Below are 13,010 nucleotides of genomic sequence, written 5' to 3'. Positions count from 1 at the left end.
CAAAAATGTGCAGTGACTCCCACTGCCAATTCAAAGAGCATTTATAAAATGTCTCAGTACTTTTCCAGCATATGGGAATGTTTTTAAGGCTCAACTTGGCCACCTTAGGTGGGAGATTAAGAAAGCAATGATAGTAGTCAGAGTTCATCACCCACTTACATACCCTAAAACCCAGAAGAACTAAAGGATTTAACATTCTCGGTTCTCAGAGTGTGAACTGGGATCCCTGGGGGAGTCTGAGACCTTTTCAGAAGATCCATAGAATCAAAACTACCTTCATAATATTAAGATACTATTTGCTGTTTTCACTCATTATCTCATAATTTTACGGTAGTGTTTTTCCAGAAGCTAGGTGACAAGTGATATCACAACAAATTGAATGCATAAGCAAATTCAATCCAGCTGGATTAAGAATCCAGCTTTCTATTAAACCAGACCTTAAAGAGATTTGCAAAAAAGGTTAATAAAATGACACTCTTCTCACTAATTTTTTTAATCTTGGAATAGTTATTTTTCATGAGTATATTTTATAAAAATAATTGTTTTAAAATCAATTAGTACGGTAGGCAGAATAATTATTCCCAAACATATACACATTTTCCTAATCCCTGGAACCTATGAATGTTAACTTACATGATAAAGGAACTTTGCAGATGTGATTAAGACTCTTGAGATGGGGAGACTATCCTGGATTATCTGCATAGGCCCAATGTCATGACAAGGGTCCTTATGAGTAAAAGATGGGGACAGGAGGCTCACGGTCAGAAAAGGATATGTGACAATGGAAGCAGAAGTCAGAGGGATGTGATTACTGGCTTTGAAGATGGATGGCAGCACAAGCCAAGGAACGCAGGCAGCCTCTAGAAGCTAGAAAAGGCAAGGAAACATTCTCCCCTAGAGCCTCCAGCAGGAACACAGCCCTGGATATTTTGATTTTAGCCTTGTGAAACCCATTTTAGACTTCTGACCTATAGAACTGTAAGATAATCTGTGTTGTGTTAAGCCACTAAGTTTGGGGTAATTTGTTACAGCAGGAATTGGAAATATAATTAAAAGCTCTTTGGAGTCCTCAGTTTTTAAGTATGTAAAGAGGTTCTAAGACCAAAAAAACGTTTGAGAACCACTGCTGTAAATAAATCCTGTATCTTTCTGTCCTGGCTCCCTCTCTTCTCATCTTAGCTCTTCATGTTCTTTTTTTTTTTTTTTAAGATTTTATTTATTTATTTGACAGAGAGAAACACACTGAGAGAGGGAACACAAGCAGGGGGAGTGGGAGAGGGAGAAGCAGGCCTCCTGCTGAGCAGGGAGCCTGATGTGGGGCTCAATCCCAGGACCCTGGGATCATGACCTGAGCCGAAGGCAGACGCTTAACGACTGAGCCACACAGGCGCCCCTTAGCTCTTCATGTTCTTACTGCCAAGAATGACCTTGCCCTTGTTAAAATCCTCCCCATTCTTTAAGATTCTTATTATATTCTACTGCATCCTTCCTGATCATCTCAGTCAGAAAGCCGTTTCTCCTTAACTTTGAACTACTCCTATGAATTATTTATCTGCCTTGTATTTATGTTCTATGCTTGTTTCCTTATTAAATGTGAACTGCTCGAGACCAGTCTTGATCCTTACCCATTTCAAGCAGTGTATGGTGTCCCATTTCAACCAGTATATGGTGTCATTTATTGTATATGCATGGAATATCTTAGCCAACAAGGATGGGTGAGAGATTTGTTGTTTCCTGTTTGAATGAACATTAGAAAAAATGTATGATCACTAATCATCAAGAATAAAATAAGGAACATAGAATTGTTTAGGAAGGATTGAGATGCTATTCTACCAAATGACAGTCAGTGTTAATGATTAGAAAAAAATATGTGTGTGATAGCCTTAGGATATTTACATTCATTTAATTATGGCTGTCATTCTATTTTTTAAAAAATTTAATAACATTGCTATTTCCCAATCACTTAGCGTATCAGCTACCAGCTCTGGAAGGAAAATAAGTTATTTCCTCAAATTTAATAAAATGAGCAAAAAGAAACTGTGTTTCAAATTGTGTACTTTAAATAGATTTGTCAATCAAATGCTCATTAAAAATTTAAGAGCCTACTATATGCCAGACAGTCTTCATAGGCACTTGTTTTGCAGCGGTGAAGACTAACCTGGCATATAGAAGACATTCAGTAAAGGTTGCCTTGACCGTTCCTTTATGCATTTTTTTTTTCTCCTTCTTCGACTCCACCCAAATTTCTTTTTCTTAATTCCCTTTTGCCCTGGAGCTTTTAGACCCAATGCGGCTGCCGTAGGGCGGGGTGGCAAGATGGCGGTCGCTGCTTTTGCTCGTGCCGTGAGGGCAGCACCAGGTCAGTGGAAAGCGAGGCGCTCGATTTATCCCCTCACAGAAGGCGGGACTGGTGCAGGATGGAGTAGGCGTTTAGCGTGGAGGTTAACGGGGAAAAAAAGGCCAGAGGATTGTCCCGAATTTTCTCCGGGACTGCCTGTGTTCGGCCGGTCGCATCGGAGATTCCGGACACTCTTGGACCCTGGCGGACCTGGGTGTCCCCCGGTGTCCGCTTCCTTACCGGCTCCCGGCCATTCCGCCTTAGCTAGAAAACAGACCAGGACCGGGGCGGAGGGGGGCGAAGGAGAAGAGAAAAGTCCCTGCTAACCTTCTCATTTAGAGGCTAGAACTCGCCACTCATGACCTTTAGCCTTGAAAAAGTAATTTCTCTGAACCTCAGATTCTACAGCTCTAAAACGGGGATGACACCGCTACCTGAGGACTAAATGAGCTCGTGCCTGTCAAGCGCCCTGCGTAGTGCCTGGCACCCAGCGAGCTTGTACGTGTGAGATTCACACAATGTGCGGGAATGTGGCGGGTTTTTTGCTCACTCAGTCCCCGGTACGGGGGCAGTCGTAACGATTTCTCGACTGAGAGATGACAGGAGTGAGGGCAATTAAATTAAGTTGCCTTCGCTCTAAGGACTTTTGCAAAAATATTATTGAAATAGGGTAAAATTATTAGTAAATTACTTATACACAAAATAAATTAGGATAAAATTCTGTGGAGGAAGAATAGGAATGAAGAAAAAAGCTACAATGTAAATTTCCCAGCTGTTACAGAAGAGCATGTTTATGTGGGGGTATTTTTTAATCGTGAAAATAACTTAAAAAGAAAAATGTATGTAACATACATGAATGGCTTAACAAATAACTCTAAAGCAAACGCCCCTGTAACACCGAAGGCAGGACACACAACACTGCTAGGAACCTCTTCTCTATCTCGCTGCGCTTCTCCTAATCAGAATTCTCTCTTTCTGCTAAATATAAACAGTAGCCTCATTTCATTGTTACCTTGTCTTTTTTTCTGTAATAGTTTTAACATTTATATAGGCATCTCTAAGTAATATATTGTTTAATTTTGCCTGTTTTTGTACTTTACGTGAATGGAATCACACAGTATGTACTCTCATGCCTTTTACTTTGTGAAATTCGTTCATTTTGGGTGTAGCTGTAGTGCTTTCTTGTTCCTGTGTAATAGTCTCTTATTCGACCACCCCACAATTCTCCATTTTGGGATTGGTGGGCATTTGATTGTTTTCAGTTTGGGGCGATTAGGTCCAAAGCTGATTTTCTTTGTGTCCTGGCACATGAGTGCAAGAGTTTCTCTACGACGTGCTTGTGTGTATACTTATAAAACTGGCCGTGAAATTGCTGAATCAGAATATGTATATATTCAGCATTGCCTGATACTGTGAAAGTGGTGTGCTTTTTTAAAGTCACCCCACGGGCACCTGGGTGGCTCAGTCCGCTAAGCGTCAGACTCGAATTCAGCTCAGGTCATGGTCTCAGGGTCATGGAATTGAGCCCTGAGTGGGGCTCCACACTCAGTGGGGAGTCTGCTTGAGATTCTTTCCTTCTCCCTAAGATAAATAAGTGTTTTAAAAAAAATAGGGGTGCGGGGCGCCTGGGTGGCTCAGTTGCTTAAGTGTCTGCCTTCGGCTCAGGTCATGATCCCAGAGTCCTGGGATCGAGCCCCACATTGGGCTCCCTGCTCAGCGGGAAGCCTGCTTCTCTCTCTCCCGCTCCCCCTGCTTGTGCCCTCTCTGTCAAATAAATAAATCTTTAAAAAAACAAAAATAAAAAAATAGGGGTGCATGGGTGGCTCAGTCGGTTAAGCAGCCGATTCTTGATTTTAGCTCAGGTCATGATCTCAGGGTCGTGGAATTGAGCCTCATACAAAATTTTTCAGAATACTTTTAGAGGGTATGGGATCAAAAAAGTTTGAAGACCACTACTTTATTTATTTATTTATTTTTAAGATTTTATTTATTTGCGAGAGAGACAATGAGAGACAGAGAGCATGAGAGGGAGGAGGGTCAGAGGGAGAAGCAGACTCCCTGCTGAGCAGGGAGCCTGATGTGGGACTCGATCCCGGGACTCCAGGATCATGACCTGAGCCGAAGGCAGTCGCTTAACCAACTGAGCCACCCAGGCGCCTGAAGACCACTACTTTAGACAGTCATACTCGCTTCTCTCCGCACTCCCCATTGTTTTGATTCCTGCCACACGGAGCTATTTGTAATTCCCCAAACCTACTATACCATTTTTTTCACTCTTCACCTGTACACTCCCTTTTCCCTCTGCCTCTTCTTATTCCTTCAAAACTCTGGTTTTGTGTCACTTTCTTTGTTAAAATATCTGCGTTCTCCATATAAGAATGAGTTTAGAGAATGCCAGTATGTATTAAAATGCCCAAACAGGGCAGAAGACTGAAGGAACAGTTAATTACTGCCCTTGATTTGTGTGCTACCCTTTTGTCAACACATTCTGAGTTCAGTTTTTACAAACTAAATCACGGGTTGGTCCAGCTGAGGGTATGGTGGATAAGGCCCCCCAAGTCATTTTCCCAGGAACTGCTATCAAGCAAGATTTACCTTTCCTTCATTTTTTCTAACCTCAGCGTATTTATCCTGGATTTTGTCTTGTTAATTTTGATCCATTCTACCAAGATCACTTTGAGTCCAGATAGTCTTTGGACTTTGCTTTTATGCAGATTTGACAAACATGCTTTATGCAGCTTCAGGGCCTTCATAAAAATTGAGGAAAATATAATCAATTAAGGAGCCAGGAAAAGACTTTGATCAGAACAGCAATCAACTAATTTGGGGATAGTTTCTAGTCAGCTTGGAATTTACGTAATTGTACTATTATCCTGCCCACATTTATTTCTTCAGAATATAAAGAAACCTTGTCACATGCCTTCCTAAAATCAGGCTTCACTGTCTAGACATTCCCATGATTTCCCAGGCTAGTGACTACATCAAAAAATGAAGTTCTTTTTAAGGAACAGTTCACTCCCAGTTGACAATGTAGATTTTTGTGTGTGTGCACTTCCTGTTTATTTATCCATTCTAACTTTTTTTTTCCCTACAAATGAGTCTGTAGTTTACCCATTTATATGTTCTAGACTCTTAGCTGCTCACTTCCTTCAGGGAAGGTTTCTCAGTATTTCTGAGAGTTTTTGTTTGTTTTGTTTTAACCAAGACACCAAGTTCTTTTTTTTTTTTTTCAAGATTTTATTTATTTACAGACCGCGAGAGAGGGAACACAAGCAGGAGGAGTAGGAGAGGGAGAAGCAGGCTTCCCGCTGAGCAGGGAGCCTGATGCGGGGCTCGATCCCAGGACCCTGGGATCATGACCTGAGCTGGAGGCAGACGCTTAACGACTGAGCCACCCAGGTGCCCCCTCTTTTTTTTTAATGAAGATTTTATTTATCTATTTGACAAAGAGCACGAGCAGGGGAGCGGGAGAGGGAGAAGCAGGCTTCCTGCTTAGCAGGGAGTCCGCCCAGGGCTCCATCCCAGGACCCTGGGATCATGACCTGAGCCAAAGGCAGACGCTCAACCAACTGAGCCACCCAGGCACCCCAAGACACCAAATTCTGATGACCTTGTGAAAATTGGGACATTTTCTTGTTTACAGTCCTCCTCTTCAATTCACTTAATCTCTCAAAGATTACCTTAGTTTGTACTCACGTCTGCGAATATTTACAGTTCTTTGAAATATAAGTTATTTATACCTGGAAACTTGAATGCCTTGCAGTAGAGAATTTCACTTCCAAGTTCCCAGAGGGGCTCTCAACAGTCTCCTGAATCTTGGATTTCAGCTCACTCATTAATGTTTATACTACCCTTTTTAGTTTGAAAATTGTTATTTTCAATGGAGAACAGAAAAGCAAAATATGGCTTTTAAGTATTCAATCTTTCTCCTGCCATCTGTTAACATTATAGCATTTTTGCTAAGCATTTCTCTGCTCTTTACTATCTGCTATTAGCATTCATTAAATGATTTCTCTGTGCCAAGTGCTCTTCCTAGCACTTTTCATGTTTTCTCTCATTTAATTCTTGTCACCTCCCCATGACTAACCTTATTTAAATTTGGGGAAACTGGGGCATAGAAGGGTTAAGTAACTTGCCCATGGTCACACAGCTAGTGAGTAGTAGAGCTAGAAGATGAACGCAGTCTAACTCAAACACCAACACTCCAGTCCCACACTACACTGCCCCTCATTTGTTACGTGAAATCAGTGCAACGGAGAGTAAGGCAGTGGTTCTAAGCCCTGGCTGAACTGCAGTCTCATTTGTGGAACTTTTTTTTTTTTTAAAGCAACTATTGAGGTATAATTTACATACCATAAAATTACCTGCTTTATGTGTACAATTTGATGATTTTTAGTAATTTAATGGGTCATGCAACCATCACCACAATCCAGTTTGGGGGCATTTCCATCATCCTGTGGCACTTTTTCAGTGTGCACATTCTTGAGTCCCACCCTAGACTCAGAATCTGAGTCAAGTCAGTGCCCTGTGAGTGACTCTGCTTTGTAGCCCTGGACTCTTACGTTGGCAATAATGTGAAGAATAGGTAAAGAGGACTGCATTGGGTCGATGCATCTAGACCCTCCCCACCCCCAACCCCACGAGGTGCCTTCTGAGCTGTGCCCAGGCATCTCCATATTGTCAGGCAAGCAGTGCTCAGCCTCTGGAAGGTCCAGTCCCCACTTCGGGCACGTATTTGTTTCAGCCCCCCTTGCCTTTGTGAATGTTGTTCATCCTACCTGGACTCTCAACCTCCTCCTCCTGTGGCCTGTTCATTTCCTAGAGGAGAGCTCACGTACCTCTTTTGTTTTCTTTTGGACTCCTCTTGCCACTCTCTTGCCTCTCCAGGGAATGGCCAAGCTTTCTTGTCTCTGCCTTGCCATTGCACTACATGCTAGGGAGGCCTGGCTCATCAGAGGATAAGATCTGGACTTAATGTTACAAACATTTTTGTTCCCTACTGTTGAACACAGAACTAGGACATATCAGAGTGGATTGTGGTGATGGTTGCACAACTTTGTAAATTTATTGAAAAGCATTGAATTACACATACAGGTAATTTTGTGGTATGTAAGTTATACCTCAGTAAAGTTGGTAAAAAGCTCCACAGGTGAGTCTGATGCTCACCTTGTTTTGATACATTGATTTTAAATATCTGGATGCATATTTTAGAGTATTGTATTAAACAAGTATGCTTCTCTCTCTTTATAGGAGTCTTACAGCCCCTGAACATTTTGGTGTCTTCAGCCTATCGAAACTGTGTCAAGAATGCCTGTCTCAGCTCTGCACTGTCCACCCGACATTTTAGTTCTCTTCAGACACCAATTGTTTCCTCTGCTCCCGGACTTAGCACATGTGTCAGAAACCTGACATGTGGGCATACTACAGCAATCCTCAACAGGTAGAGTATATTTCAGTAAACGGGATGCTTAGACAAAAATTGTAAAATATTCCTGCCTGCAAAGACATCTTAGAAGCAGATGGTACTCTTTGCCTACCTGCAGTTTATCATGTAGACTTTGCCTGCTAGAGTGGGAGAATATGATTGATATCCCCGTATGCCTACATGCCAGCAGCAGGGACTACCAAACAGAGCACACTTCTGATGTTCTAGATGTGGTTTCCTGGATGGAAGCTGTCAGCCAAAGCAGAGGGTGAACAAGATGCTCAGCATGCAAGGCTGGTGTTCATTTAGTCAACATATATTTAGTTAAGGACTCCTGGGTGCCCAGTTCTTGGCAGAAGGGATACAAAGATAAACTGAAGTCCTCAAAGACTTGATAATCTAGCGGGCAGGTAAGAAATCAGGTGATTAAAATATATAGGATAAATTCTCTCATAGGGATTGAGGGGGTAGTTGATGGAAGGCTTACAGGTTGGTGATAGTGGCTATTTTTTTTTTTTTTTTAAGATTTTATTTATTTATTTGACAGGAACACGGCGAGAACAGGAACACAAGCAGGGGTAGTGGGAGAGGGAGAAGCAGGCTTCCTGCCGAGCAGGGAGCCCGATGTGGGACTCGATCCCAGGACCCTGGGATCGTGACCTGAGCCAAAGGCAGACGCTTAATGACTGAGCCACCCAGGCGCCCAATAGTGGCTATTCTTATTTATGCTTAGTGTCATGGATCATTTAAAGTAACAATGTATATTAAAGTTGGCTCTAGGGGCAACTGAGTGGCTCAGTCGTTAAGCATCTGCCTTCGGCTCAAGTCATGATCTCAGCGTCCTGGGATCAAGCCCCGCATCAGGCTCCCTGCTCGGCGGGAAGCCTGCTTCTCCCTCTCCCACTCCCCCTGCTTTTGTTCCCTCTGTCACTGTGCCTCTCTCTCTCTCTGTCAAATAAATAAATAAAATCTTTAAAAAAAATAAAAATAAAAATAAAGTTAGCTCTATTCCAGTAGAACTCCTTCACTCATTTCTAAGTCCAAAATTTCTAAGTACAAAAATGGATTTTATCCTCTAATGAGTCTTATTGCTGAGTTAAAATTTTTTTAATATATTTTAGAGCGGCCCCCTTGCTTCCAAATGTCCTGAAGCTACCAGTCAGAACTGTAACGTACTTCAGTTCACGGAAAGGGAAAAGAAAGACCGTGAAAGCTGTTGTCTATAGGTTTCTTCGACTTCATTCTGGCCTGTGGCTGAGGAGGAAGGTGAGTCTTCACACTGTTATTTGATTGAAAAAGGAGTGGGAGCATATGAAAATGAAGAATTCAGTGAGCCTCTTCATTGATGTATCTTCCTCCCGTTTACCAGTAGCTTTTACAGTACTGTGCTTAAGTACCAGCTTGGCAGGCATCTCTTAAGGTAAATGAATTCATAAAACAAAGTATCAGTCACAATGGCAAAACTCCTCACTGTAGGATGAGTTCATCTCAGGTCTTCTACATGTCTGGCATATCTAATGATCACCAGAAGCCCTGTGACACCGCCCATGTGTAATAGCCTGTGTGGAGGCCCTCTTTAAGTCTAGAGTGTTACGGCAGCAGTCGCCTTCAGCAGGGACTTCATGGCATGGCTCAGATCAGGGGCTGAAGGGCTCTTCCGCCTGCTTTGGATTGGATTCTTTAGGTGGCTTAGTCTTTATGACAGAATATTAACCCCACATATACTTTTTTAACTCTATGTCTTTCTCTGTAAGTGTGTACGATTGGGGTCCGTATCAGACAGAACCCTAACACTTACTCTGGCCTGGGACCACAGCCTCTGAGAGGGCCTCTGACAAATTATTACTGCTCTGTCCTCTCCCACAGCACGTCATTCAGCATGTGTGTGGGCTTTTTCACTCACGTCTTTATTCTTGGAAACAGAGTAGCTGATAATTAGAAAGCAGCTGAAGACTAGAGTTTTGCAAAACCACCTTTGAGTTTTGATAACTATTCAAATTCTAATTCCCTTCTACTATTTGGAAGTTAAACGATTCTTTAAAGATCAAAATATGTTTCTCCATAAAAATAAAATACTTAATTGGTAAGACTTTCACTAGTTGAAAGGTTGAAAGGATTATTTCCTATCTTATAAACAATCCTAAATTTAAGGTAAAAAGGTTGACTGGAACTCTCAGCTCATTCCTCCTTCGGAACAATACTGTGGTACTTCATTTGCTACACTAGTAAGTAGAAGCTCATGTAATCCATAAGTAGCTGAACTGAGTTATTCAGTTAATAGTTCTGAATTTTGTGAATTTTGGACCATTGGAAAATTTCTTCCCCATTGTCATACTGATTATTTCCAGGTCGTCATCTGGCCCTAGATAAAATAAGCTGGGTGGGGTTTTTTGCCTTCCTTTCTACATCCCTTTTATTGGGCCCTGAAACCTGCATGTTATAAAGGATCTGATCAAATTCTCCAATCATGCCTAGTCCCCACTCAGGACCCCCCAAAATATTCTATATACGGAATGTCCTGCTTCATCAAAATGTAATATTAAGAGGGAAAACAAAAAAGCTGGGTGGGTTAATTTATATTAATGTATAAGAACTGAAAATACTTTCTGCAGCAGTTTTATTCCCTCCCATTTCTGAACCTAGAGAGTGTCTAAAAAGCTTCAAGCATTTTCACAGTGGTTGCTTTTCATAGAATAATGTTCAGAGGATACTAGTGGTAATAGGCAAGACAGCAAATTAGCTGTAAGTCAGAGATCCACAAGAACCCAGGTTGGCTTGCAAACTACAAAATTATTACACAGATATGGGGATTTGGGTTTGAATCTTTCAATTTAAATTATAAGCAAGGAGTAGAAAAAATCTAATTCCTGGCATTTTAAAACCATAACTCTTAAATAACGTTTCCTTATTTCTGAGTATAACTGTACTGTAGAAGTTGCTGGTCAGAGTGATGACACCAAGACATGTCAGAAACCCAAGGTGCCTTCTCAGCCCAAGGCTGTGGTTTTGTTCAGTTAGTGTAGTGCCCTAGGACACAGGGCTCTTAGCAATAGCTTGAGTTCTAGTCTCTTCTCCCCTGTAACTTTGTGTGTGGTTTTCGCCACGTATTAACCTGGATGGCACCTAAGGTCTCTTGTAGTCTAACCAGACTATGATTGTAGATTTTATATTCAATCTAATTTTTCTTCAGAAATTAATTCTTTTTTTCTTTCTAATTCAAAAATTAATTCTTCAAAATGAATAATGCTTGGATGGTGTATATGGCAGTTCTGGGTTAAACATATGAGTTCACCATTCCTTCATCACTCCCAATAGTGGTTTTATTGTATTTGTTATTCCTTAGAAAAGTACTTACTGCAGAAATTGGTCCTTAGTGTGAAAGGAAGAAATGAAGTAATATACTCGAGAACTGGGTTTTGTCAGCCTTTGTAATACTTAGTCCCCTTAAATGAACATAAACGTCATCAACTAGCCAGGAATGCCCTTCATCATCCTCCACATTGGGAAAAATAGTGGAGTAGTGGTTAAGAACTCTTACTAGTTCTGTGACCTTGGTCTGCTGCCGTTAACTTTCTAATCAATGGTTGTTTCTCTTTAATCTGTAAAATGAGGATAATAGTATGTTGTTGAAGATTGTTGAAGAGATAATAAGGTAATGCATATAAAGTTGGTGATTATAATTATATATCATTACTCTGTACTTTGCCTGCCACCAAGAGTCATTTGGCTTTATTTTCTGTGGTTTTAATTTAAATTATCTTTTATCCAAGTATTAAATTATTAATATGTCTTTTTCAAACTGCACATGCTCTCTGTACCTACCCCTCACTGAGAATCACATCTTTCTGAAAAACATACCAGCCCCAGTCAGTCTCATCTTTGTTCCCATTGAGCCTATAAACCATGAATGGTGAAGATATCTGTTGTTTCCTATATAACATCATGTTTTGAATGTCTTTATAATATCATCTAACAGGCTGGTTATAAGAAAAAATTATGGAAAAAGACGGCTGCAAGAAAAAGGCGCTTGAGGGAATTTGTGTTCTGCAATAAAACCCAGAGTAAGCTCTTAGATAAAATGACAACATCTTTCTGGAAGAGGCGAAACTGGTATGCTGACGATCCTTATCAGAAGTACCATGATCGGACAAACCTGAAAGTATAGATCAGAAATTTTATGACTTCTAGCTATTGAAGATGTATCTTCGTGTATATGATGTCATTGCAAAATGGAATAAGTACAAAACTTGATGTAAATTGTGCCAGTTGGTCTGGAAACACACAGTTCCAACATTAAACTTATTAAAGTTTTAACACAATGGATTAAACATTTTCAAATTTGTTCAGGGAAATAGGAGTTTAAAATTGTTGATTATTTTTAATAAATGGTAATGTCTTAACTAGTTCCAGTGAGGCTTATTTAGTTGCAAGGAATGTCAAGTTAGGGCAGGCATAAGAAGACTGAGCTCCAGCAGTGTGACATTATTTTAAGTATGTATGCCTGGGAACTCAGGAACCATCTCGCCACCCCCACCCCCCCCACATCTAACCCCTGGGCCTCAGGAAGAACAGAAATGATACCGCGTTCCTGAGTCCAAGGCACATCCGAGGGCCTCAGCAGCAGAAGATGCCAGATTTTTAGGTTTGGGGTCTGCCATGTATGTGACTCAATTTCTCTGAGTCGTGCCTCTCAGGTTGTTTTCTGCATCCTAACTCTCAGCCCTTCTCCAGGCTCTAAGTGCCAGGAGACCAACTGGGCCAGCTTGTCTCTTTTACTAAAGACCAGGTCTCATCAGGAGTTACTGACCTGTGTCAGAAGCCCACCCTGGCTCACTTGGTTGTGTTAATAAGCAGGTTCACATGGAGCAAAAAAGAGTTATGTGAGCAGTTTCACTTAGAGGGGAGCATGGGGTGGCAACACCCGTCTAGTATTCTAGGTTTATTGTGTTCATAAGAGTTCTTAGTGTATTGGAACAGGATTTTTATAGAGAGACAAGTAAATGAAACAGCCTTTCAGTATGCCCATTCATGAAACAGAAGAGGCTTTAGAGGTGCAGACACTTTTTACCCAAGAGTTGAAAGGCACTGTATTTTCTTTTTCTTTTTTTTTTTTTTAAGATTTTATTTATTTGAGAGAGAGCATGCAAGCAGGGGGGAGGAGTAGAGGAAGAGGGACAAGCAGACTCCATACTGAGCACAGAACCTGATGCGAGGCTCGATCTCAACCCTGAGCTCATGACCTGAGCC

At 41.2% G+C, this 13,010-nt stretch overlaps 1 protein-coding gene across 1 annotated transcript; it reads left to right on the top strand.

The window, feature by feature from the left end:
* The first annotated feature begins 2,193 nt into the window (after positions 1-2,193).
* MRPL35 (mitochondrial ribosomal protein L35) lies at positions 2,194-12,082 on the top strand. Its single transcript, XM_036076192.2, has 4 exons — positions 2,194-2,359; positions 7,589-7,778; positions 8,885-9,029; positions 11,740-12,082. The coding sequence occupies exons 1-4, from the start codon at positions 2,206-2,208 to the stop codon at positions 11,926-11,928; spliced, it is 678 nt and encodes a 225-aa protein (XP_035932085.2). The 5' UTR covers positions 2,194-2,205; the 3' UTR covers positions 11,929-12,082.
* The last annotated feature ends 928 nt before the right edge of the window (positions 12,083-13,010 follow it).

The sequence above is a fragment of the Halichoerus grypus genome, chromosome 10, assembly GCF_964656455.1.
Source record: "Halichoerus grypus chromosome 10, mHalGry1.hap1.1, whole genome shotgun sequence".
NCBI lineage: Eukaryota > Metazoa > Chordata > Mammalia > Carnivora > Phocidae > Halichoerus > Halichoerus grypus.
This window is presented reverse-complemented; position numbering and strand designations above follow the sequence as displayed.

What these genes read in the sequence shown, in the direction of transcription:
- MRPL35 (XM_036076192.2), top strand. Translation starts at nt 2,206, where the DNA reads ATGCATTTTTTTTTTCTCCTTCTTCGACTCCACCCAAATTTCTTTTTC. An exon ending in TGCCGTGAGGGCAGCACCAG is followed by an intron (nt 2,360 to 7,588) that starts GTCAGTGGAAAG and finishes CTCTCTTTATAG; the next exon opens with GAGTCTTACAGCCCCTGAAC. An exon ending in ACTACAGCAATCCTCAACAG is followed by an intron (nt 7,779 to 8,884) that starts GTAGAGTATATT and finishes AATATATTTTAG; the next exon opens with AGCGGCCCCCTTGCTTCCAA.